We start from the raw sequence: 27,625 nt of genomic DNA, 5'->3' as shown, positions 1-27,625 counted from the left end.
TGTCGCGTCTCTCCCCTTACCCCGGCCCGGCGCGCGGGATCGCGGCGGCCGCGGCAGATCCCGAGATTTTCTCTTCCCGGCCCGGCCTTGTCTGGGTCGCCGGGGGCTGCCGGGCGGAGCTCCAGGATGTGGAAGCTGGTGCCCGCCTCGGGAAAAGGTGAGGGAAGGCCAGACCGCTCCGCCGCTCCGGCGGGCTGGGCCCGGGCACCGCGGGCCCCCTCCCCGCCCCGACCGTCGCCTGCGCCGGTCCCCGGGCGTGCCGCCGTGCTAGCTTCCACAGGGCCGGCTCCGGCCGGGCTTGGGTGTCCGTGCTGCCTCGGGCCGATGGTGATCTAAGTCCTGGTCTCTCGGGGCGTTCGTCCATGGCGAACCCTCCGTATTTCACTGGAGCACTGCCGACCACAGCGCCTGTTAAGCCTAGCAGGGCTTCTTTTCGAACCTGTGTGGGATGTCTTAGGGTGCTGCAGGTTACAGAGTCCTGCTTTGAAATACCTGGAGAGTTGAACTCTGAGGCAGCAACCCCAGAAACCATGTGTGACTATTGTGTTGATGTTTCAAGGACCATGTGTTGAACTTCGTGACGATTTTGGCATGAAGAGTTTTGAAACTAAATCGCCTCTATGCTTTTCTTTCTTTTCTTGTCCATAGGAGCTTTAATAATAGGTATCATATAATACATATATTTCTTCCTGTGCTTATAAGGAACAGACTTAACACAACTGCATCTGCTCTATTTCCTGTTTCACTGTGAGGAGATTTTGGATGTTCGATTTATTTCCTGGTGGATACAGCACCTAATCATGTTGAAATGAACTGACTTACCTCTTACTACCTGGAGAGCTCTTGAGTGAATCAAAACACTCTTCATTCTGTTCAGAATGATCATTTCTGCACAGTTCATATTTGGAAAGTTATTTGCCAGGGTTGATAACTGGAATTTATCTGTATATACTCATATTCATCAAGAAACATTTTTGTTTCTGTTGACCAGTGGTAGCACACCTTTGGGAGAGAGTCAAGCCATTCACTGCCAGGTGGCAGATACAAAGCATAAGCTAAAGCATAAGCATTGGTCAGAGACTGAACTTACAAAGTATCAATTTGATTTACAGGAAGATCTCCTTACATTCATTAGGAGGACATTTCCCACTGAACATCTTATACAGTTATGTGAATAAATAATATATGCTCAAAAAATTATGTATCCTTACAAAGGTGTGCTACCACTTCTGAAACTGCTTTGTTTATTGTAAAGTGTATCCTTTTATAATGGACAGAGCAAGGAAGCAAGAAAGAAAGAAAGAAAGATGTTTTGTCTATTAGCTAAATGGATAATTTTAAGTAGAATCACAGAATTCAGAGTCACAGAATATTTTAAGTTGGAAGGATCATTGAGCCCCGTTCTTAAGTGAATGGTACACATGGGGATAAACCCCACAACCTTGGCATTATTGGCACCATGCTCTGGCCATAAATGATGCATGGCAAAGCTGAGATTTAGAGGTACTACAAACTTCTCAGTGTCTCTCCCATGTACTTCAGGTATTTTGGTGGGGTTTTTTCCTAAATTGGTATTTTTCTGTCTCTTGTTTATTTCCAGGGGAGCCATATCGGCTTTTAAGCGGTGTAGAATATATTGTTGGACGCAGAAACTGCACAATTTTAATTCAGGATGATCAGTCTATCAGTCGAAGTCATGCAGTTCTGACCGTAAGTCGGCCTGAAACAAGCCCTGTAAGTAGCCACCATTTTACTGCATTATCAATGCACTGTGGAGATAATTCAGGCTGCCGTGACCATGCATACTCTCATTTTGCTCTCACCAGTTTTATGCTTGGAGTAGAACCCTTGATCACCTGTCTTTTTTTTTTATCTTGAAATTTATTTTTCCCCCTTAGGTTTGTTTGCTTTCGTTGATGAATTTAGTGGCATAATTTTAGTAATCCAAGCTTCCTTTTATCCAAGAGTGAAGATTCACTAGGAATTTGTATTAAAGTAATCATAGGAAAATGATGCAATTAAGTTTAATTACACAGACAAATTTTAGTTTCTGGGAAGTGCTTCACTTGTTTTACTGCAGACTTAGTTTCTGTTTCATTTCACATCATTAATTCTGTATTTGCTTAGGGCACGGAAAATAAAAATGTACCAAGGAAATTTAGCAATCAGCAATTTACTGTCAGTAAGTGTTGTGACATTTATGGATGTTTTGAAGCCAGTCAGCAGAAATTTAATTTATGTAACCTTATGTAGTGTTTAAAAGAAAACATGTAAAATATATTTGTCCCTTTAATACTGCAAATAGTGAGTGAATCCAGTGGAGGGCTATGAAGATAATGAGGGGACAGGAGCACCTCAGTTGTGAGGAATGGCTGAGGGATCTGGGCCTGTTCAGCCTTGAGAAGAGACAACTGAGAAGGGACCTCATCCATGTCTATCAGTAGCTGGTAGGGTGTCAAGAGGGTGGAGCCAGGCTCTTCTTGGTGGGGACAAACAGTAGGACAAAAGACAATGACAGAAACTGGAACACAGAAAATTCCACCTGAACATGAGAAAGAACTTTACTGCAAGACTGACTCAGCACTGGAACAGAGTGCTCAGAGAGGTTATGGAGTCTGTCTCTATTTCTGGATACTCCAAAGGAGCCTGGAGACAATCCCGAGCAGTGTTCTATAAGGAAACCTGCTTCAACAGGCAGGTTGGATTAGATCACCTCCAGTGGTCCCTTCACACCTTACCTATTCTGTGTAGTAGCATATAACTGCATGGCAGAATTTCATAGAAACAAGCTGTCAGTGTTGTCATTGGGTTGTGAGCCACTTTGGAAATCCATCAGTATCTAACCTCTTCTCAAGAGATGCTGGTTTCTCTAGCATTCCTCATGGAAGGAAGCATAAGAAAGTGCCCTCAGGTGACCTTAGGCTTTTACTTGCTATTCAGCCCAATGCCCAGGATAGAACTGAGTGGTAGGTAAAAACATAATAAATCTCAGAGCCTTGCTAAATTGCACTAGCTCAGGCTTTGGGGCAATGAATGACTGCCATGCAGTCTCCAGAAAGACAAAGTGCTATCTCCAAAAAGACTAAGCGTAAGAAGCACTAAAGTTCTAAAGCTAAAAACATGTATATTTTCTCTCATTCCTCTACAGCAAAAAACAGAAGATAAATAATTACATATAGCAAGCCTTATTGTCCAAAGTCTTTATTTAAGATGATATTTTTGAGCTGCTTCTTATTTATCCATTGCTTTGATTCATAATGATAATAACTTGTTTCTGATAAAGCTGTCTCATTCTGATAAACTATTATGACTTATTTATGTTTATTTTCAGAGTCAGTCTCTCTCAGTACCTATATTAACAGTAAAAGATACATCCAAGTATGGTACTTTTGTTAATGGATCAAACCTCAATGGTACTTCAGTGTCTTTGCAGTCTGGTGACAGAATCAACTTTGGAGTCTTTGAGAGCAAGTTTAGGTAAGTGTTTTGATTATAAAATACCAAGTAAAAAAAAAATTTTTAGAAGAGTATTTTAGGCATCATGCAACTTTGCAAATGATAAAGCAATGATTAATTTTTAGAAAGCAAAGGAGGTAAGTAGTATTTTGCCTTTGTTCCACACCTTCTTCTGAAATAGTGTTCCATAATATTTTTACATAATTTATTTTGACACTAGGAGATTAAAATTGTACATAAGAAAACATTGGCATTTTAAAAAATAACCTGTCATGTACAGTGAGTATTTTCAGGCTCTCTTAGGCAAAGAACAAAATCCTACACCAAATAAGAAGAAGGGAGAAATGTTTAGAGTTTGTTGGAGCCCTTGTTAGCTGTTCATAATGTAATGAGAAAAGAACTGATGTTGCAGGAGGATGTGAACCCAACTTGAGTTTTTTTTCCAAATTTAACATGGTAGTCAGTGCTATCTGTTTATTTACAGGAAGCACTTCTAGAAATGAAGTAGCAGATAAATAGAAAAAGTCTAATGACCATTAAAATCAATGTTAAAGTAACCAGAAAGTGGCTTTGTGCCTTAAAATTTTATTCAGTTTATCAATGCTGCTGGTATTGTTTATTGTTAGAAAAAACTTGGCATTCTCCTCCAGTTAGTACAATAAATTATTTTTCAATATTTTATGTAAACATACCTGCAACTTGATACAGGAATCATACCATGAGACTGGATACGTCATGGCTATTGTACTAGAAAGTCTACAAAGTAGAAAGAAATTTAAATAATCTAAAAATGAAATAATTTTTGATATGGAATTTGATATGGAAGATCTAAATTATATATAAAGGCTTATGGTCAAGGATAATGGATATGTTAGGAAACTGTTAATTGAAATTGCATTTTATGACACTCATGTTTTTAAGTATTGATCTGTTGGTGACCTGTCCTGTTGAGCATGCTTTTGCTTTTGGAGGCACACACTCAAATTTCTTTTGATATTCCCAGACCTTGCATTATTCTTGAGGCACTAATTCTATGTGATATCTGTAAAAGAGCCACAAGTCCATAGAAATATTTCAGACATCAGGTCAAATTGTCATTAATTTTTCTAAATAAAAATTAGTGTTTTGTTTCTTCAGGAATTTTTAAAGAAGGAAGATTTTACTTTGATCTAGATTAGAGTATGTATCTTTTTTTTTTTCCTTCAGATTTCCATGAGATACAAAATGTCATAGTTAAGTCAGCCCTGTTCATCATAATGATTGGCTGAATTAATTTAAGCAATTCTCTTTTATTTGTTCTTTGCAGAGTGGAATATGAACCTTTGGTTGTTTGCTCCTCATGTTTAGATGTAGCTCAGAAAAATGCTTTAAATCAAGCCATCCAGCAGCTTGGAGGCCTTGTAGTGAATGAGTGGACAAAAGAATGTACCCACCTTGTAATGGTATCAGTGAAAGTTACTGTTAAGGTATGTTGAGCTTTTGCCTGTTGATAGCATTGCTTTGCAGTTTTCCTACCACTGGTAATTAAATTCTAGACCTGTTCAAGATTTTTCTCTACAAAACTGTAGTCAACTCTTCTTTTTCTGAGTTTAGAAGATGTGTATGTCAACAGGAGGTTGAAGGGAAAGAAAACAAAAAAAGCCAGTTTTGAAGACTTAGTGATTTTCATCAGTTGCCTTCAACATTTTCATAACTTCAATCAAGACACCAATTAAAAGCTAAGCTGTTCTAATCCTAGAAGCACAAATCAGTATTGCTTTATTTGCTTGATGTTTTCCACATCTTAAATCTTAAAAAGCTAATGTCAGTTGAACCGTATTCTATTTGAACTTTTTCTATGCAGTAAATTTGCATTTTCTGGTTTTTCAGACTATATGTGCTTTGATTTGTGCTCGACCAATTATAAAACCAGAGTTTTTTCCTGAATTAATCAGAGCTATTCAGTCCAGGCAACAGTTGCCAAATCATGAAAGGTAAGTTGCCAGATCATCGTGTTTACTGTGTTGCAGAATGAAATTTGTGGGAGTTAGATTATCAGATAACTACACATTTATCTGATAATTTTTAACATAATACACAATTCATAGTAATTTTATTTGCAGAGGAATGCTTAATATGATTAACATTTTAATATTCCAGCAATTTTACTGTTCTCATCTCTAGAGTTATAAAATGAGCTCTGGAGTTGGCTTTATGCTTAGAGATGTTACTGTCTCTGAAAAGGACTTTGTTTTGTTGGAATCTATATGTTGCTTCAAACACTTATGGGAATTGATACATAAAAATAAAGAAATTACACTTTTATAAAAGAAATTGTATCAAGTTTATTTCATTATGTAGACGTATTTTCCCAATGTGCTGTTAGTTACTGAGTTTACTGTAGTCTTTGGTCAGAACAGAGTTAGCCTGACCATTGAATTCTCTGAAATAGAAGAGGTTTTCAATTATCTATTGAGAGATGAAGTGAGACTAACATGCACTGACTTTCACTGAATGAGAATAAAATGTTAATTGTTTTCATGGTTAAATTAACTGCGAAAGCAAATTCTTAATTTGGAATCAATAAATACTGCAGAATAGCTCTTCTGGTTATTTTCTTGATGTGAGAAAATGTAAAATAGTCACAATATTGTATGTGACAATTTCATCTGAGCCGTTATTGCTACTCATTTTACCTTAAAAAGGGAGACATTTGTGTTTTGTTTGAGGGTTGTGGTTGTTGTTTTTTTATTGTATGAACACATGTTTTTTACAGGTAAGAAATTCCCACTATGTATATACATTCATATGGTCATAAATACACATATATGTTAGGAAATGGCAATTTATTTTCTTTAGTAGGTGTGATAGTAGCCATTGATGGAATAGTTTGAAGACTGAGGCTGACACTAAACAAGCTTCTGGTGTACTCATGGAAATAGAAACAAAACAAGAGGATTCACAATAAGCTGTGCTTGATATGTGGTAAAATATGTTTCACAGAACATGACACTACCTTGTTACAAAAATACAGAAACCAATCTGGAGCAATTGGTAGGAAATTAGTTTCTAGAAGCTGCTTTACATTAGCAGTTTTTATGTAATATGTCAAATCAGTCATCTGTGAGTGGCTTAAAACTCATTTGTTCTTCAGTTTCAGAAGAAAGAGAGAATCTGAATGAATTTTCCTTCTACTTTTTACTTTTCTTTCTACTTAGACTTCTGCATTGTTTTCTGAGGATGTAAGAAAACTAAACAAACTATTTAGTCTGAAATACTTTCCTGTGAGATTTTTTTTTTCTTTTGTAATACAGGTCATACAAGCCATCAAAAGCTAGTGATTGGTTGTACAACTTGAAATTTGTTTGGTCGAATGATACCTGGTAGTAATGCTGCTTTTCCTGTCTGTTACAGGAACAAGTAAACAGTGCCTTTGTCTTGCAACCAGGATGTGTGTCCATTTAATACAGAAGTGACAGTATAATTGGCTTTTAAGCACTCCCTGAAAAAGAAAGAGATGGATATGTTTACTTTCTGAAATATTTTTGCTAACTTTTAAGATGCTGAGAGAATCTGAACTGGCTAAAATAGTGACTCTAGCAATATACATTATGTAGCTTTCAAAGAGAGTTCTGCATCAAGCTACATAAAACAGCTGATTTAATACATAGATTTATGTTTAAAATAATTGCTGTGTTTTAAATAGGTCGTATTTTTGAAATGTAGCTCATGGGAAGGTGCTGAAAATTCACTTAGCAACTATTTTCATTAAATTTCCAAAAATACTTCTAACTTTGACTGGGAGTCTCTATATTGTGCATTGTAGCTAGAGCTGACCTGAGCTGGTATAGCCACAGGACACCAGACAGCTTGAGGCAATAGTGGTTTGGGTGTGAAATAGAAGTATATTGAGATGGCAATACTGGGTGACACTGTTAATTAAGTCTTTACTATTATTGTAGAGCCAGTTCCTCCCAAAGAGTCTTGGGAAACATTATCTTAAAAAGAAAAAAATAATTAAAGCATCTTTTTTGATTGCAGTAAGACTTCATTTAATGGCAAACCTGCAGTTCCTATATGAATGTGGGATTTCTTGAGATGTTTTATGGTGTTACCCCAGTCCTCAGAAAGGTACTCTCTGACAACTTGTGCAAGGAAGAACAATAACTGAAGATTTCACAAGTGGCTGCATGAGCGCAGTCCTGTGTGAAATAATGTGTTTTATTACTGCAGGCCAGTGTCAATAGTGCAGGGCTTTGAAAAAGAAGAAAAGTAACAGAGTTTTTAACAGAAACTCACCAAGAATCAAAATCTGTTTATTGAGAGATTCAAGGTTGTAGAGGATCTTTTCTAGGTAATGGTGTTACTATTAAAAGCTTATAAGGCCAAATATGAGGAGCACTTCAGAATCCTAACTGCAAAAGACTGTTGCCTGTTGAGCTTAGATCAGCATTGGGTAAGAGTTTATAAAGAAAATCAAAGGTTGTTTTTCTTGGAGACCATAATCAGTTAAAGTTGTATGCTGAAGTTAAAAAATTGAGATTTTAAAATATATTTATAGAGAAACTATAGTCCAGTTTCAAAGCAGTGAAAACTGTTGTTTTTTTCCATTTTAACTTGTCCTTTCATCTTTTAAGATGACTTTGTCCCTTGTATTTATCTTAGGTTAATAACTGTCTCTATGGAATCCTCTATCAGAAATCTTCTGGCATAATAACTACAATCTGAATTGCCCTTCTTCTACTTGAAATTAGTAGGCTTTATCATACCTATTAAGTTTCAATGCAACAATATTTTTGTAAACAGATTTGAACAGGCTGCTGAAATAGATCGAATACCCACCTTTCAAAATGTGGTGGATTTAGGTTGCTTAATTTTAATTGGGTATATAAAGTTTGAAGAATAGATTGTGAAGAATGCATAAGAATGAAGATTATTTAAAGGCACCTGTAACTATATAGCCTATTCATAACACATTTTAGCCTATCATTATTGAATTGCATATTTGGATGAAGTAAAAAATTTATGTGCTTACTTTTGTGTTCAGCTTTAAATATATGTTTACTTTTTGTGTTTGAGGGATGTTTTTCTGTTTACATATGGTCAATTTTTTTTCCAAAACATCAATATTTCAGCATTTCATATATTTCTTCTTAGAATCTGCCAATCTTTGCTGTTGAACTGAATTTTTTTTTGTGTGTTTCTTTTTTTTTTTTTTCCTGCATAGTAGTATGGAAAGGATATATAATCAGCTGTCAGAATAAATAGTTCTGTGTTCAGCCTAACTATGTACATAAACAGCTATTTGGGTAGACATGTGGTACAGTTTGGTTAAAATTGACCTGTAGTTTCCATTCTTTCTGATATATGCCTTCACCTTGCTCTGTCAGAACTGCTGTAGCAGTGAATATGTGGCTCAAAGATCTTGTAAGTATCCTGAAATTATTAGTTAGATGCATGTCCCAACTCCAGAGGTTTTTTGTGCTCTGGGCAGGCCATCATTAACTGGAGCTGAGGTCACAGGCGGTGACAAAATTTAGGGCTTCAGGGTAGAATTTTATTTTTGCCTAATATGTTTCCCAGCTAAACTCTTGCTCACCTTCCCTATATTGGACGAAATAATAATCTGCAGAGTGAATCCCTTCAGTTCTCTATCCCACCAGCAAGAAAAGTGTACTTGTCTGCTGTCATATTATAGGCTGTTCTTGAGTGTGGTGGTACACAATTTGACACAGTAAAGAGAATGAGGGGTGACTGTCCACACGTGAAGGATAGAGGAAGCAAGATGATTAATTTTGTGTGGAGTTTTATTATTATCTAGAGTAAGTGCAGAATGAAGTTGCAGTCTCATTTGTCAGTATTGTTACTAAGAACGTGGATGTGTGTACAGCACTTTGGGTGAATGCATTCCTTAAAGTGTTTTTTCTTAGTTACTGAAGTAGAAAGTCTTGGTCTTATCTTTGATGTTGAGAAATTGGGGGCTGTGTTTCTTCTTAACAATCTCTTGAAAATTATTTATGTAAGTAGTTTTAACAGAGAAATGAAGGATTTTAACTTCAGAACTTTACTCTTAAACAGAAAGGACTGTGAGTCAGTACTGATTAAGCAATCTGAATTTTGTAACTTTCATTTTCTGTTCTTGCAGCTTTTATCCTCCAGTTGATGAGCCTTCCATTGACAGTGAAAACTTGGATTTATCTGAGCATCGTGAAAGGAAAAAAATATTCAGAGGAAAAACTTTTGTATTTCTAACTGCTAAGCAGGTAATCAGGCTTTGCATTGCAGAAATATTGCAGGAGTAGCTAAGTACAGATTTGTTCACTCTGAAATCACACTCATTCTGGGTTCATCAGGAAAGAAGGATTTCTGTGTATTTATCCTACAGTACAGTGACCTAAGCAAGATAAAATGTAGAGGAGGAACAGAACATATTACATCTGCAGCAGTGCATCAGTGAGAAGTACTACACTGATACTTCTGTATTCTCATACCTCTGAACTGACTTGCATTCTAAGATTTTTTTTTTTTTTTTTGCATTCTCTTTATAGCACAAGAAGCTGGGTCCAGCAGTTGTTCTTGGCGGAGGGGAAGTAAAGCTGATGACAGAAGGAAGAAAAGAAATGCCTTTACTACTTTCTCCTGAAGTTTGTGTAGTTGATGTGGGTTTGGCAAACTCTCAGATCTCAGGATCTGACTCTATGACAAACTGGACTGATTCCATTCTGACTGTCTTGGAAAGGTGCAGCATTGTTCTCTTGTACAGCAGTAGGGTAATTTCAGAACCTGTACAGAGACTTTGTCATGGTGTTTACATACATATTTAAGCAGGAGGCTGCTTATAAAGAGGGCATTTTTACATTGTTCTAAGTATTTAGCGGAGTAACTAAAACTTCTGGAAGCAGTAAAGAAAGAACTTGGCAGTTCTGTGAGGATTTGATGGAATTCTGTTTTCTTGTCTTTTTATTATTTTTTGGTAGAACTCAGTTCTACAAAAATTCATTGTAATGAAGCTGCTTTAAAATTACAGCCAGCAAGTACTTTCTCTTCTACTATTTAAAAGAAGTTAAAATTAATATAGTCTAAGAATTCAAAATAGATAATTTATTATATTTCATTGATTATATGTATTTCATCAAAAGGAGATGAGATGGCACCTTGAGGTCATGTGGTTCACTGTTGTATAATTATTTGTATACATTGTTTTTGAAGAACAGCTTCTGTTTAATGAAAATTACTTTTTGTTTTGGTGGTAGTTTCGTTTGAGAGGGCAGACTGCATATATTATAAATGTTAGGATTATCATTATGCCATTTTATTAAAGCAATGAAACAAAATCTCAATCCTAACACATAAACCTAGTTTCCTGCTAGGTAGAGAAGACAGTACTCAATGTCTCCTCATGACTGTAGTACAGAAGACTGCGGGGGGGAAGGGTTCCTGACTTTTAAGAAATGGTCAGATCTTCCAAGTCTCTTTTCACACATTTTTGAATCAGGGGTAAGGCATAAGTGGTTAAATGCCCAAAAATCAGGAAAGGAGAGATATATGGGCCAGATTACTGAAGCTACACAGTGGCTACAGCGGCAGAAAACATGGGAGTTCATACATATAGGACATGGCTATAATGAAGGGTAATTGTGCTGACTACTATATTGAGAAAAACAGTAGTGTTTTTTGGAGGCTGATTTTTTTTTTTTGGAGGAGGAATAGAACATTTTGTACTTTGCCATACCTGTGGTCATTTGCCTAGTTGTCTTTGAATCTGTACTGAAAAGCTTTTTTTTTTTTTTTTTTTTTTTTTTTTTTTTTTTATTTGTATATTAACAGCAAGAATCTTAGGGCTATTCCAGAGGCAGAAATTGGATTGGCAGTTATCTTCATGTCTACAGAAAAATACTGCAACCCTCAAAAGCAGCATGCTTTCAAAGGTAATTGGAAGAAGTTAACCGCCTCAAAGAGGCAGTATTTCTTTCTGTGTAGGAGCATCAATTATGATGTTCAATTTGTTCTGTTTTAAAAGAACAGTAAAAAGAGTGACATTCTATGAAAAATGTATATAGCTCCAAAGGGGTAATTGGTTTTTAATGGTCTTGCAGTAAATTGCAATGAAAATTATGAGTCTTAGATGTAAATACAAAAGTGGATCTAAAACTAGCCTAAAAGGCAGACACATAGAACAGTGACATTGAAAGGAAAGGTACTTTAAAAACATCAGAAGTTGATATGTTTAGTGACCACTGAATTCATATGTATGTGGTAGCTTGAATTCCATGCTATTCTGTCTTTTCCTAAAAGACTGGGGTAATCAGGAAGTAAAAGATGAATGTCAGAAATCGAGAGAATAAGAACGGAAATAATTTGTTAAGACTTACAATTTTTTCTTTTTTTGTCCTTTGCTCTAAACAGAATTTGCTTTAGGAAAATACAGATACCTCCTGCACAGTTCAAAACTAAAAATAATCTTTCCATAAGTTAAGACAATGAGACATGATCACTACATTTGCTGAAGTAGCAACTTGGGAGTGGAAGTTCCAAGTCTTGACTTGAAGCTTGTATTTGCTAATGTGGTAATAACAAAGTCTTTGAGAGACAGAAAGAGATTTTATTTGTCTCTTTTCATGCCTCTTCATATTATTCTATATTTTGTTGCTATGAAAATTTGAGAATTATGTTTTATAGATATTCTGGTTTGTTCTACAAAATATTGTTTCAGGTAGAAAATCCTACCATTATTTAAAAAAAATCAAAGAACAAACCCCCTAAGTTTGTCTTTACATGCAGGAACATTACTTACTTGAAAATGTATTTTGAGTAAAGACTTATGCAATACTGATAGAGATGCTGATTCTTGTTTCCAGTCTGAATGGTTCAACTGTTTAAAAGTTAAGTTGTCTGAAATTGTGTAAACAGACTTTATATCAGAGTTTAAAGGAAGCAGTGTTTAAAATTGAAAAAACTTGTATCCCAGATACAATAATCACATAAGGGATCATCATAAAGGAGTAAATATAAGAAATTTTGTGCTCTGACAGTTTTGCATGATCTATATATTGTGTAATATATATTTTATTTTTTGCATAAAATATACACCACATGATTTTTAAAGTACATTATGTACATACTGGCATATGTTTTCTTACTATGCTTCATTGTTATTTAAGCAGAATTTCATTATTTAATCAGTAGAATATTTAACTAAATCTGAATTCCAGAATATGGTCCTTTAGAACTATTTCTGTCAGTTTTTTTTTTTTTTAATTAATAAATCTGCTTTTTTTAAGGAAAACTGCTTTAAGATCATTTTACAAAGATCTCACGTGATCAGGTAGTAATGTGCAATAGCACATGCAAAGAAACACAGATTTGATGTTAACCTTCTAATTCTTCTCTTGTTTTGGCCTTGCAGCTGTACCTGAAAGTTCTGCATCAGCTGTTGTAGGCCAAGCCATTTCCCAGAGTCTGGCTGTGGATGAAACCATAATGCCAACTGCTGCAGATAGCAGCACCTTATACATAGCTGATACAGAAGAGCAGACATGGTAAAGTATTCACAGCAATTTCTAAGCTAATACTTGCAAATTAAGCAGACTTTGTGGCAGAGGAACTGTATTATTGCCATGGGGAAAGATATACAGGTTAGAAATGCCATTTACTAAATTGCTGTCAATTGTCTGCAGTGAAATAATTTCTGGTTTTGGGTACTAGATTACAGAAAGCATCCCATAGGATTTAGATGACTTTGAAGTGTACATGTAGATACTGCGTATCTGTCTTGACTGTTTGAACTGTTAAAAATTTTTGAGCCATTTCACTATTATAAAAATGTATCGATCATAGCAGATTTTACAGTTTGTTTTTAGCACATTGTTTATAAGTTTATTCAAAGTACAGCTATAGCTTTTTTAAAAAGTGTATCTCTGATTCAGTGTATCTCTGGTAACCTCCTGTGTGTCATTTAGTATTTCTTTCCTCTCTAATCTAGTATGGAGTTAGAGAATACTTCCCAGGTGCATCAGCAAAGGAAAACGGCTTTCCAGGATACAGCTGCCAAAAAGAAAAGCAGTGGCACAAGTGGCAGTGTAAATGCAGGAACATCAATACCTAGAGGGAACAGAACTTCTGGGTTCAGTCAAAGAAGTCAGCCTGTCTCACCATCTAAAATTTCAGAAGCTGGCAAACCTCGTGAGAGTACTTCACGTCACCAGTCAAACTCAATTACAAATTACTTCCAGGTTTCTAGAAAAAGGTATGTTGAAATGTTCTTGACATTACTTCCCTTATTGGTATGTTTGTGATGTTTCTGGAAAATTTTAACTCAAGCAATGTACTTTTAATTTGACACATACTTAAAAAGGTAATTTTTAGATCAAATTCCTAGAATGGAAAGTTTTTCCTCAAGGGTACTTTAAATTTCACAATGCAGTCCCTAAAACCCTAGAAGCTGTTATGTTGTGGGTACAGCTAATCATACTCAAAAAGGCTTTTGTAATTTCTTTCTTTTGTAATTTATTTCTGGCTAAGGGAAAGAGCTGAAGAAGATGAAACATCTGTACCCAAACTAGCAAAATTGGAGGAAAGGTCATCGCCTCTTCCCAAGTGCACTGAATCTACAACTTCATTGATCTGCAGCAGTGAAGCAAAACAGCATCAAAAGAAAAATAACATCCTTGACTCAAACCCAAATTTTGCAGAAGACATGGGTATAAAGCCTATGAGGGAAAGTGTCAAACTAACAAGTGATAGAACAGACACTGAAACCACTTCTAGTGAAAATCATGCACCAAAAAAGAGAAAGGAATTAGATGATTTATCTAAAGATACAGAAGCTCTAGAAATTGTGTTTGGAAGTGAAGACATAGACTGGGAAGATCAAATGGCAGATCATGACCAGGAAGCTCAAAGCAGTAAACGAAAAAAACAATGTTTGGAAGCCAAAGGAAGCAGGTTTCCAGAAGTAAGTGTAAATCATCAAGAGGAGAATAAAGTAGTGGTAAGTTTTATATTCTTCTCAGATGCCTAATCTTGAAATTTGCAACCTTGTTAGAAGGATGCAATTAACTCCTTTAAGGAGAAGGTTGCCTGCATACAGGAAGTGGCTTTGTAAAATGTTTGCTTAAATCTCATACATCAATTTTTAGTTCAAAATGATTATTCTTTTGCACGTGAACATTGTAGTTTTACATCTACCTAAAAGTTTTTTCATTCTTCTGGGCATTTTTTAATTTGTTTGTTGAAAGCTGCTCGTATTCTGAACTTTTCCTCTTTTTTTTTACTTTATATACTGTAAATAGAATAGGAGAATATATTCCTGGTCCAAGAAAAGTTTCTCATACTGCCTGTTGCTGTGTTAATTATAATATTGTTATTTATACTAAGATAGTACTCAATTATCTTTTTCTAATTAATTTTCTAAAGAAACTTCTAGTTGACCTCTTCTGTTGAATACCACAGTAGTGTCCAACATCTTTCGAGTCTTTTGATGTTGTATGAAAAGATTATTAAAATTCCTGTATGAGAAATTTTAAACCAAAACCAACAAAACAACAGCAAAACCAAAAGACAGCTTGTGTTTTTATGATTATTTTTCTGTTTTTGATTTTGACACTTAAGGGAATTTTCTAAGAGGTATGAAGAAAACAATACACCTTGAGTTAACAGTGGTCACTTTGTTGAAAAAAAGCAGGTTTGTAAATGAAAACAATGTTGAGAAGTCTAGAGTATTAACAATGCAATAGGAATAAGAGCAAAAGGGGTTTTTTTGTTTATTTAGAATATATATTTTAACACTTACTATCCAGTCCATTTACAGTGTAGGCAGTGTTTAAGTGTTTAAAAGTTTGAATGCATGATTAACTGGAATTTGTAAGATTCCTTGGACCACACAAGAATTAGTAATTTATGCATCTTTAGGTCAGACCAGCTTGACACCTTGTTGATGCTTTACTGGAACGTGCTTCTGGCAAAGTGTGAACTTCATTATAATGCTCTTTTTTTGTGTGTGTTACTAACAGGCAAACTTTAAAAGACAAGTCCTATAATTTAGAGGATTTTGTTTCTTCCTTTTTATACTATCAGACAGTCGGTACTTTTTATTAGGTCTGAGCACTGATGGACTAAAATTGGTGCTTAGAATAGTCTATTGAATTTTGTTGTTTGGTGCTTGGAAACTCTTTCTAGTCTAACTTCTTGTCAGGATTCTGAAGGAGAAAAAAAACCTTACATGCAACTAAACTGGTACTTTAGCAGATATGCACTTAAAGATTTCTGCTGAAAAGAAGTATTTTCATAGTTTAATAATTACCTACTTTATTAATGCAAAATACATTTCCAGTGGACTAGGAAGGGGATTTAATGATAAAGCTCCCCAGGCAAATTTGATAACTATTTTCTCTAAGTATAGATGCACCTTGTGTATCTGGCAAGACAAAGAATGTGAATAATTGACTCAAAACCTACAGGGTGCATAAAGCTGATTTGGTATTTTATCAGTCATTGAAAATAAATGATGTAATGCAAATCTAGTTTTAAACTATAGTTTAATAGTTTAAATCAACCTGCAGAACACTTTCTTGTCCTGATAATGAAATGTCCTTTTTACACACATTTACACTTCAAATATCAAATTGAAAATGTTACTTTTTATATTCAAAAGCTTTTACAGTTTTCCAGAACCTGCTAGAACTTTGAAGATCGTACAGATGGACAAAACTTCCTAGTGTATAAGGAAGAAAGAAAAAAATCCCAAGTGAACAAATAGTAGTGATTTTTAAATAGAGAAAATCTCCAACGATTGTTACAGTGTGCATAAAATCATAAAAAATTTAAAGTATAGGGCAGATTTTTTTCCTGTCTAAAAATTTATATTTATTTGAATATGTTTATTCTACCATAAAAAGCAGAAAACAATTCTATGTAATTAAATTTCCATTTCATTTCAGTTTTATATTTAAAATAATTTTTAATCGAATAGAAAGAAGAGGAACTTGGATCAGTTCTAACTTCAGAAATGGAAAGTAATATCAAGGAAGAGTCTCCAGTCTTGGTAAGGAGCCAGCTAATTGTATGTTTGAACAGCAAACTTTAAGAAGCACTACAAAAACACATCAAAATTTTGCTCTTAATAACATAGTATTTTGGGATCCTATTTCAGGGTAAAGGAGGTTTGGAAGATTGTACTACTTAACATAATCATATATAAATTTGAATAGTGCAGTCCAGCTTGTAGACTGTGGAAAAAAAAGTAGTTCATCTGTGTGTTTCTGTAATGGCATTTGAGTGGCTACTTGAAGGTGACTGAAACTACATGCAACTGTACTAACTCTTTGATGTGGTTAATACTTGTACTGATGATTTTCTTAGATTACTACTTAAAGACCTGCCAGGGATGTAATCTTGTCTGCTGTAAGATCGCAACTAAAATGGAAGAGATGGAGCATTGGGAAAATAGATGTCATATACAGTGATCAACAGTAGATAGCATGCTAATTTTTGTAGGTGAGATGAAGGAAGGAAGGAGAGGAGAATTGCTTGGAGTGGCAGTGAGGCAGAGGAAAAGGAGACTAGGCTGAATGAAGCTGAAATAAAAAAATTCTGAAGAGATAGAGTGTAGCCAGTCAACAAGGGACAGAATAATACCATTTCACCTACATACAAAAACCCAAGAAGAGGGAATGCTGAGCAGGTATACCAAACTGCAGGGTCAGCTCAGATTAAAGGACTTCCAGTTATATTTTACTATAAGACAACTGTACTGCATCTGGGCTGAGCTGTCCTTGAACACAGTTTAATGTTACTTGTGTACTTGTCCTGTGCCCAGACATCCTTTGGAATACACATAGATGTAGCCCCAGGCAGCAAAGTGTGCATGCAAATTTGCAAATGAGCATTCTCATGGACAAGAAAAAATTGATTCATTAATATAATTCACTTTACAGCCCTAGAGTTGGGTGGATATCTGTAGGCTAGAATCGAGCTGAAGATGTTCAACTCTGTCTGCCATGGAGTATTTAAATATATATTTAAACACAAGCAAATCAAATTTACTCTATTCATTCTATATAAGGATGCTCAGAAGTTCAGACATCTTAGCTTCTAGCACTGCTGCTGCTTTCCCTCGCTGTTTTGTAATCCTAACTTTTCCTTAGCTCTGCTCTTGATAATTTCTCTACAGTTTGTACTGTTATATATGCTCTATGTCTGTTCACATACTTGAATGCTTCTTCCTTTTTCTTCCCACATAAGAACCACAGCAAACTGCAAGATGACTCCAGCAATCTTCCTAGCAGGCTTCTGTTGACAGAGTTTAGATCACTAGTTGTCAGCCGTCCAAGACAGAACAGTCATCTCCCTGGAAATACCAGCTATGGAGGAAAGAAAAATTTCAAAATGTTCAAAAAGGTTAGTGTGTTTTTTAAATGGTCACAAGATGGCACTATTTAAAAATATTAAGAAGTGTTCCCTTCACATTGTAGAAATATATTACTAAAGATCTTTTATAAATTGACAATAACTAAAGAAACAATTTAAATTCCATATTATACTGTAAACAGTATTTTGTTAATTGAAGAAGTACCAGGTTGACAAAGGCTTACCTTGTGCTAGATTATTTAGATACTTACACTCCCTTATATCCCAAGCTGTTACTTGGAATAAGTTGTAAGTAATAGCTACCATAACTTCAGGTTGTACTTCCAAAACCTAGCAATTCCACTTCTCCAAAGACTTATATATACAGCATAGGCTGATTCAGAATCTTCCATTTTAACTAATAAACCTTGGATTTCTAAATAGAACTAAATCTGTGTCATACAAAAGTAAGATGATTGCTTCTTTGGGTCCTGAAGACAAATGCAAAATGATTCTTAGTATTCAGTGTAAAAGTACTTCAGCTTATATTAGAAATAAAATAAAAAAGTAAAATCATACGGTATGAGATTACTAGAAAGGCACTTCAGTAAAATACTATGTATAGAATGTGATCACATAATAGTATTCCTGGGAGTATATATAATAAAATTCCTGGGAGTATGCTCTCATTTTTAGATGATGTTTTAATTTTCTGATAATAATTTCTTTTCCACTGTTTTGTAACATATGCTTATGCAGTCCGGCAATAAAATATAAACTGATGTTTATTGATATTTCAAACTCCACTTAATGCACTATGAAATTTATTTATTATATTTAACTTAACAGATGTATTTTTGTTTGTTTCTTTTGGTAAAAGGAGGGAGTTAATAGCTTTCTGTAAATGCTTTTATAACTTCAGTCACTTTTAAATATGATCTTTGAATGTTAATCAAAGAAAGACTGCCTGACTTTCTTCTGTGATATCTGAATAGACTTTCTGAATTTGTTAAAATAGATCTTTTATTTGCACTATGCTTGCCTTGTTGTTGTAAGAATTTATTGTCCAACAGGTAGCTTACCCTGGGGCAGGACAACTTCCACACATTATTGGAGGATCAGATTTGATTGCTCACCATGCTAAAAAGAATTCAGAGCTAGAAGACTGGTTAAGGCAAGAAATGGAGGTAAGAAATTAGTTTCTAAACATGATCAAATAAAAATTGACTAAAGTAAGTGATCATACCAACCTGTGATCATTACTGGAGTACTTCAGGATTTTATTTTTTAAATAAAACCTCAGCTGGTTAGTTGTCAACACATTCTCATGGGAGCATGTACAGTAGTAAAGTTATTGAATGTCAGACGTCAGTGGTAACATTCATCTTTTTCTGGTTATTTAAATTCATTTTGCATGCAACACTCATACAATCAGAAATATTTATAGAAAGCAAAATCAGTAACCTAAATGAGAACAATCTTTTGATGAGTAAAATAAACGCTACATAAACTTGTGACTTGTGAAAATGTGACAGGGAGCTGGAAAGAATTTCTGTATGGCTAACTGTGTTCAAATAGTTGTACAGTACCGTTGATATTGTACTCTTGAATAGAACAGAAAATGCATGAGTAAGATTCTATTGGAGTATATTGAAGCGATGTAGTAAGAATAAATTTAATATTTTTTCTTTTGTGCACCTCTTTAGGTATAAAAGTCCTAAAAAACACTTACCACAGCAGTTCTCTAGCACTTTCATTTTCCAATAGTTTCCTTAAAAATACTTGCTGATGAGTCATATTTTTTCCAGAGCCTGATTGAGATGCAATTGCATCAACACTTATTTCATTTTTTTAATCCCTGAATATAGATAATGTAATTAAAATTTCCCTTATATAATCAGATTTTTAAAACTATATTTCTCTAATGGTGCTTAAAACCTAAAAAAGCACGTTTCTGACCAAAATTGACACCTTTCACAAACTATTCAATTTCATTAGTTGGTAGCAGTAGCCAAATTTGGGTAGTGAAATAACTTGTCTAATGTGAATATGCACTAAACAGAGTACTTAGAGAGAATTTACTTTCTTGGGGAAAACTCTTAGTGCAGGAATATTGCTTTCCTAGAGGGTTCATTAGAATTATCCTTAACAGTCAAATATTAAATAAACTTTCTTAGGAACAGAACCGACATGCAAGAGAAGAATCACTTGCCGATGATCTCTTTAGGTAAGATTTCTATGTTTGTACTTAGAAAAATGTGTATTTTTTTGCATCACATTTTTTTGGACAAATTTTGATTTTGGAAAAGGCTACTTTGACTGTTCTTTACAAAATTTAATGTATTCCCATGTATAGAACATAGTCAAAGTGATTCAGCAATTTCTCTGGAAAAAAAACTCTCTATTCAGGCTTCATTTAACATAGAAAATGGGAGAAGGTGAGGTGGAAAAGATAACATGACATGATGTTTGTGACTTCAGCATCTCTGTAGCCAGTCACAGAGAGGGTTGAAGCTGCTGTTGTTCTGATATGAGATTTCCATCGTGTATCATCTCCTACTCCTATCTGCTTTATCTCCCCACTCCTCACCTGCCCATAGAATCCATATCCAATCCATAGACTCTCCCATAGAATTTGCTGTCCAGAAGACATTAGGTGTTAGAATGAACATGTTACAATGCTATAACAATAAAATCAAGTAACTGTTTTGAGAGTTAATACAGGGTCCTCATTTTGTTTTGCAAAAACTTCATTGCTTTCTATGTTTTTTATGTGAAGAAACAAGTGACCAGTGTTTGACTTCTCACCTCTCATGAATTTGACTAACACCAAAAGTTGTGCATTTGGGTAGAAAAATGTATATGGTGAAGAAGGATTTTTTTTCTGAATCACTGTCAGACCAACACGATACTAATATACCAATACATGTTAGAGCCATTCAGAAAATCATACTGCATTAACAACTTGCTCTGTTCATTAACAGTTAATAATGGAGCATTTCTTTTAAAGGGTATACATTTAATTTTTGAAGTCTGAGTTGTATAGCAACAACAGTGACTTCTAATACCTTTCTAGATACTTGGTGATGTAATTTTGCTCACAAGTTGTCACATTTTTCTGTCTAAGCGTAAAGTCTTGATGAACGAAAGCAGAATTAGTGGAAGTAAAACTGCCTGATCATTCAGTGCTGTCTGTAAGTTATTCATGCATGAATACAAAACACATCAGAATTGTAAAGAAATGACAGGAGTTTGGGAGATGAAGCACTAATATGGAAAAGGCCAAGGGATAGCAGTGTCAAGTAGAGTCAAACTATAAGCATATTTCAGTAAATCAGGTAACTAGTATATCCAGAAAGTAGCTCTAAATTTCTAAGTCAATCAGAAGCTGTATAAAGGGCAAGGTAGGGCAAGGATCTGCTTTATGTAAGAGTAGGAAGCAGCAGAAAGGTTTTGTCTGAATGAGTTGTGGCCAAATGTACATCATTGTAAACATACAGGACCCCTTTTCCTTCTCTTTTGTTTTTTGTGGTGTCCTTTTCCAGTAAAGAGCTTAGTGTTGGGACATTAAAGGCTTGGAGGAGCTTGTTCATGCATCAGATTTAAAGGTTGTAATTAGTTAGGAAATCTGAAAATTTCATTAAAGGTTATCTTAAGTTCATACAGAGGTTCTACCGTATGCGTCCTTCATTCAAATAGTAGTAACTGTAGTTAATTATAGGAGTGTAGTCAGGGAAAGGACTGAACACTGGTGAATATATAATAAAGCTGTTTGCATCACATTGTATATCTATATAAACTTTGAATATCATTGTTTTACTTACTTGTGACAGATTTTATTTTTTTGTTGCAGATATGATCCTAATGTGAAAAGAAGAAGATAATTTATAACCTGGATTTACAGTGTTTCTCTGGCAAAACCTGGTTTCTGTTCCTTAGGTTTCCTGGTTACAGCGTGTATGATGTTCCTATATATGACCATTTGAATATCTCTTATTGTAAGACATATTTTCTAAGTCTTGCTTTTATTAAAAAAAAAAAAGAAAAGTTCCTTTCACTGCTTGGTACTTAGAGATTGCACCATTCTCAAGGCCTTCCCATTATTTACTTTAGAGTAATGCTCAGTAAAATACTGTAGGTATTTAGGATTTCATTTTAGGCTATTTCTAATGTGGTTATCAGTACTGTTTTGGGAAAAAAAGGAAGTTAGCATCAGGCTATTTTTTTCTTTTTTCAGAAAGGCTTTGTTAATTAGGTACTTTCAAGGGTATTATCTTAAGAATTGAAAATCTATTGAGGCTGAGATGCAACTGGTATTTGATATGGTTGATATGATCATTATATGATTCATAATGAACCACTTCTCTGTGGTTCATTTTATAGAGCATATACTATTGTTACTCGTACAGAGTATCTTGGAACTGAAAAAAAATCAGCTTATTTTTCTCTTGCTTAAACATATTTTCATTTACACCTTTAAATCAGTGTGGTTGAATGTTCATATGTTAAAACCTACTTTGAAGCCAGACAAAGAGCTGTTAAACTACAATTTGGAATTTTAAATTATATGACTCATTTCTTTCTCTCATGCCTTTACTTTTTGCAATCACTATGTAAAAATACGGTCTTCAAAATAGTTTGATTGACAGTGAAAGCTATGAAACAATTACCTGTTTGTGGATTAGGAGAGCTCATCTTAATGATCTGAAGATTGCAATTAGTGAGATTACCCTGGAAGTACAGTGAGAAATACTTTCCAGACTTCCTGCTCAGGTGTATGAAGTCTGTCTCACATACAGATAAAGATGGACAGATATCACATACAGATTAAGATGGACAGTAGCTCTATTGCATCCTATTTCAAGAGGGAGGATCTCCTTCCTCATGTGAGGAAGTAATCTGGTTGATGTAACTGAATTGACACAAACAGAATCGCTCCCTCTGCCAAGAGCTCCGAGCATACAATCAACATGAGCTGCACCATTTGAAGCCGCTCTGTTGTCTCCATCAGATCTGAGGAACAACATTGCGAGATCTGTGCATGTCAGGAAAGCAGAAGTGCTGAAGTCATCATGGTTGCAACATGCATCTGCATATTTGGCCTTCCAAAGCCAATGTTTTCTTGGGTCTGTCTTGGCATCTTCTTGCTGGTCAGCAATGTCCAGGTGATACACAAAGTGCAGCCCAGTACTTCTGAGCGCCACAAAAGCTGTGAGAGTGTTTGCATCAGGGCACATCAAATCTTATTCACCAAACACCTTTAAAGAGACTTAAGCAGTTCTTAAGCAGTTGAAATTCTTTCTGAAAGAGATATACTGACTGTTCTATCCTCAGGTGAGTTTTTTTCTGCTATCACTGTGAGAATTTCCAGGTTTTCTGGCTGAAGACCTACTGGTCCAACAGCCCTTGTAGACTGCTGACGTTTTGGAATGTTGTTACTAAATTCAAGCTAATAGCTTGGATAGCAGAGTATCAATGAACAAGATTCTCCAAGATTCTTCAGAAAGGTTGTATTTACAGTTGTAAAAAACAGCTGGAGAATTTCTTAAGGTGAAAGGACAAGACATGCAATGTATAGGGGCCTTCTACAACAAAGGCTAAATCCTTTGCTGCTCAGACTGCAATCTGCTAAGGGCTCAAACAACCCTGTTGGCATAGTTGAGAGGACTCTTTTGTTCATTTTTTATGATTTAGGGCTTTTCAAATCCAGTATCCCAGACAGCTGAATTAACCAGCTTTGATACTTTTTTTTTTTTTTAATTTAGTATTTAAGAGGTGTGGGTCCCTTTCAGCTCAGAATATTCTAGGATTCCAACTTGAGGGTGCCTAGTAGGTGCTACAGGTGATATATTTTGGTTTGTAATCCAGTTTCAGCTGCTGTCTAGTTGATGAAAAGCCTGCACATTAGTGCACCTGAGCTTCTGCTATTTCAATATGAAGTTAGGCTTGCATTAAAAAGCATAGATGTACAAACCCCTTAACCATGGTTTTAATTGTGACACCAAATTCATGTAACAATTCCTATTCATTATTCTGATGTCTTCCTTCCATTTTAACTTATTTTTTGTTATGATTTTGACCTCAATACATTAGAGGAAATATGCTTGTTGGCTTAATGGTTTGGCCTTCTGTTACTGAAGTTTCTGAGATAGATGGTAAAGGACATAATTACATGATCCAATAAATTTAAATTTCCAATAAATTACATCAATATCTGCCTTATCCCTGGAACTAGTGCATTAACTTCACCTGGTATTTCCTTTATGGTGTAGAACATACTGTTGTAGGCTAACCCCTGAGGCAGCTAAGCCCCATGCAGCCACTCTCACACTCCCCAGCAGGATGGGAGAATCATGGAATCAGAAAAGAGAAGGATGGACAGCTCATGGGTTGAGGGGTTGAGGTTGCCTTACAAGTAAGGCAAAGGTTGTGAGCACAGGCAAGGGCAATCAACTTGCAGATTCTGCAGTTCAGAAATTTTGCTGTGTGCTCTATTTTCACTGTGCAGCTTGTGCTCTCTGGTTTCAACCATTCAATTTCTGGGAGAGCTTGTTTCGTGCTGCTTTTTTTTAGAAGGTTAAAAAAAGTTCAGTAAATCAGAGAAGATACCTAAGGTTTCTTTTATCTGCTACACTCATGGTCTGCAGGTATACCCACCTTTTTGACAAAGTTGTGCTCTTCACCTTAAAAATACATCTAAGCAGAAACTTCAGATCTTTCTTACATTTTTTGTGTGTAATGGAGTTTGAGGGTTTGTTTGGGATGCTTTTTTCCTAACATTTATTACCTTTGTTCACACTGCTTACAGGAAGGAGATGCACACAATATATAAACTAAATATACTTTTTATTAGCAAGGCTCTTAACATACAGTCTTGCATTCAGCAGCTTAGCTGATGAAAACAGTTTAAAGCAGATTGAATTACTGTAGGTACTACTAAAACCATGGATAGGTGCTGTATCCCTGCATGAAAACATGTTTAATTTTCAGTTTAACTCACATCAATTTCAACTCACTTCCCACTTTCTACATCAGTTGGGGAAGCCACAGGTTTTTTTGGGTTTTTTTTTGTTTGTTTGTTTGTTTGTTTTTTTGGTTTTTTTTTGGTTTGTTTTTTTTTTTTTTTTTTTTGTTTTTTTGTTTTTTTTTTGTTTGTTTTTTTTTTGGAGAAGATTACCAAGATATCTGCACTGTTGAAGTGTGATTTCTGTTTTGAGTCTGTCCTTTCTTCTCCTACTCTTAACTCCTCCATCTTCTCCCAGAATGGTGGAGGTTGTGCGTCAGGGCTGGCCTCTCATTTGTCATTGCACCAGTTCCTGTATGTGGAAACTGTGTTTGCAGTCAGCTTGAGTTCCTTCATCCAGCCACCTCCCCATCCACTTCCTCTGAAATGCCAAGTCCCTTCCTTGCCTTCATTCCTGATGTGCGATAGGCTCTATTCCACTTTAATTCCTAACTGAGACAGTAACTGAAGCTTCTACTGTAGACCTACCTCTAACCCACTCACCCATCTTGCTCCAGTCCATGTGATACAAATGATTTCTCAGTCCTTTCTCTTCCTCTCCCATAAAAATGGAGGGAGTCTTGCACCTTCTTCTCTTGCTCTTTTCAATTTCTTGAATCAATGGTCAGTCACATTTGGCTATATCTGGTTTGCATCACAAATTCCCAAACTGATTATTGCTTGATTTTCAAATTCCAATTATGTTCAGGTTGTTCTGGTATCTCCTTAGAATTCAAGCCAAATGTGCCAAAAAATGAACCCTCTTCCTTACTATTATTTCTCCCTCTTCTTGCAATCTCTGATGGCCATCAGGACATTCCAGTGAGATAGTTACAAAAATGCTACACAATATCAGATATCCCTGACTAGCAACTCCCTACCACTTGCTTTAGCACTCTGCCCATACTACTTTGCAGCAGCTTTTACTACTGGAATCTGTCAGTCATTGGTTTCAGTACCAGATCCATGCAAAACACCTTCTCCCTCATTCTGAACACTGCAGCTCTCCGAATGCCTTTTCCTCTGCAGTTTGATCTTTCATTTGATTTGAGTTCCATATTTCTCAAAAATCAAAATAACTGACTTTTCTAGGTGACACTATTTAAATTTTTTGCCTTCAGCCTATAATCAGTTTTCACACATTAAGATAAAACAAGCCCAGCATGCAAACTGCAGGAATATTTATCATCTAATCAAAAGAGAGGTTTTGCTCACAAGTTACTTACAGAAAATGTTCTGTACGTGTTTACATTGCTCATCTTAAAAAAATAAAGTATGATGCAAACATACTCCAGCGAAAGATGAAAACTGACACTGCCACACACAAAGAAATTATATTTACACATATCTCCAAGTCCAGGTGCATTGTGTGTGAGCAAACATAGGTAGATGAATATAGTCCTTTGTGTAATTTCAAACTGGAATTCCAGCATACAACCAGCATAGCAGGTCTAACAGAAATGGGCAAGGTCAGAGTATTGACTCAGTAAATTGTGCCAGTGAGATGTAAGGTAGCAGGATCAGTTCTTGAATAACAGCTCAGTGTTCACATAGCAGCTGGTCCTAGCATCCAAACCAATGAAAAATATTTGTATATATAGTTAAAGGACACCCTAAAAAATGCCAGGATTCTATAGTATTTTGTGAATACATAGCAAACCTAGTTGTTAATTTTCTTTATGTAAGTCTCTAGAGGGTGTCTAGGGACAGTTTATTGAAGCATCCACTGTAGGCTGGTACTTACACATTGCCAGTAATCTCAGAATAAAGACATGGAGGAGGAAGGTGCAAATTAGAGTTAGTCTTCAGAACAAGTTATTTCCTGGTTTTGACGACTACTGATTACGCCTAGGTTTTAAGAGTTGGTTTATGATGCCCTGAAAGTACAAAGTTATCAGTTAGAAAATTACCTAACATGCAGACAGGTATAATATGAACTCAAGTTCAAGGTATCTTGAGCTGAAATGTTCTAGTATCTATAGATAAAACCATCTTTATAACAGCACTTAGATTCACTATAGCTACTAAATAACACTAGAAATGCTTTTCCCCTGCCTATAATACTTGTTCCTTACACCAAAGTCATTCTTGACAACACAATTCTCTGAGTAATTCAAGCTTCAAAAATAAATCAAACTGAAACTCCCAGTGTACCATATTCCCAAAAATACACTGTTTCAGAAAAAGAGCTGTTTATAATTCCTTACTTCAGGTTTGTATCCCTAATGTCACCAAAGCCTTTCTTTTTCTGTCAAAGATGCTTCAATTTCCATTCTTTCTGCTAAGTAAAATCAACTGTTATAGTTATTTCAGACAAAACTTTTCTTTCAGGTTGGGCAAGGGGAAATGGGGAAAATATTTGTACAAAAAGCTCTCACATCTATTGAATGCTCCTGTCTTGCTCTCACTCTAAGAACCCAAAAATTATGACAGAACATTGTTATTGTAAGGTTCTAATGCGTTATCTAAATTAATGTAACAGTATAAACCTTTTGGCATTTTTGGTTCCCTAACTTACTCAAAATTAGATCATTACTGTATGGATGATAATAAAATCAGCTGCCTTTAAAGCACATGTGTGCTACCTCTTCCTGTTAGAAATGTCTGGGAACACTGTCAAGATCCTGCTATTACAAGAAGATACCTACTTGCTTTTCAGAAGTAGAAAATATGGTAGCAGAGTAACAAAGCCTTATCTCTTGGCACACTGCGTTGCTGATCTGGTCCTATAGCTTCGTCAGCAAAGACAGTTTCTCATACATGTTGCATTCTGTGTACCTGAGTTAATGGCCAGTTACAAATCCCCGGCCAGGTGCTGGATGAACAGCTCCAGTGCAGAGC

The 27,625-nt window shown here is 35.5% G+C and overlaps 1 protein-coding gene across 2 annotated transcripts; it reads left to right on the top strand.

The window, feature by feature from the left end:
* The first annotated feature begins 26 nt into the window (after window positions 1-26).
* Window positions 27-21,828, top strand: NBN (nibrin). 2 transcript variants are annotated; one of them, XM_053956770.1, is made up of 16 exons: window positions 27-157; window positions 1,601-1,734; window positions 3,332-3,477; window positions 4,763-4,922; window positions 5,326-5,429; window positions 9,581-9,698; window positions 9,984-10,174; window positions 11,263-11,363; window positions 12,842-12,974; window positions 13,418-13,681; window positions 13,957-14,389; window positions 16,406-16,477; window positions 17,677-17,832; window positions 18,855-18,968; window positions 19,959-20,008; window positions 21,635-21,828. In XM_053956770.1, exons 1-16 carry the CDS (start codon window positions 127-129, stop codon window positions 21,663-21,665), a joined length of 2,238 nt encoding a protein of 745 aa, XP_053812745.1. In that variant the 5' UTR covers window positions 27-126; the 3' UTR covers window positions 21,666-21,828. The 2 variants fall into 2 exon arrangements, with proteins under 2 accessions (XP_053812745.1, XP_053812738.1); XM_053956763.1 differs by having other exon boundaries at window positions 13,957-14,425.
* Window positions 21,829-27,625: the final 5,797 nt, after the last annotated feature.

The sequence above is a fragment of the Vidua chalybeata genome, chromosome 1, assembly GCF_026979565.1.
Source record: "Vidua chalybeata isolate OUT-0048 chromosome 1, bVidCha1 merged haplotype, whole genome shotgun sequence".
NCBI lineage: Eukaryota > Metazoa > Chordata > Aves > Passeriformes > Viduidae > Vidua > Vidua chalybeata.
Note: the sequence above shows the minus strand (reverse complement) of the source record. Positions and strands in the feature narration are given on the sequence as shown.

Coding starts and splice junctions, on each gene's coding strand:
- NBN (XM_053956763.1), top strand. CDS start 127: ATGTGGAAGCTGGTGCCCGCCTCGGGAAAAG. Junction 3,478..4,762: donor GTCTTTGAGAGCAAGTTTAG/GTAAGTGTTTTG, acceptor TGTTCTTTGCAG/AGTGGAATATGAACCTTTGG. Junction 20,009..21,634: donor CTTGCCGATGATCTCTTTAG/GTAAGATTTCTA, acceptor TTTTTGTTGCAG/ATATGATCCTAATGTGAAAA.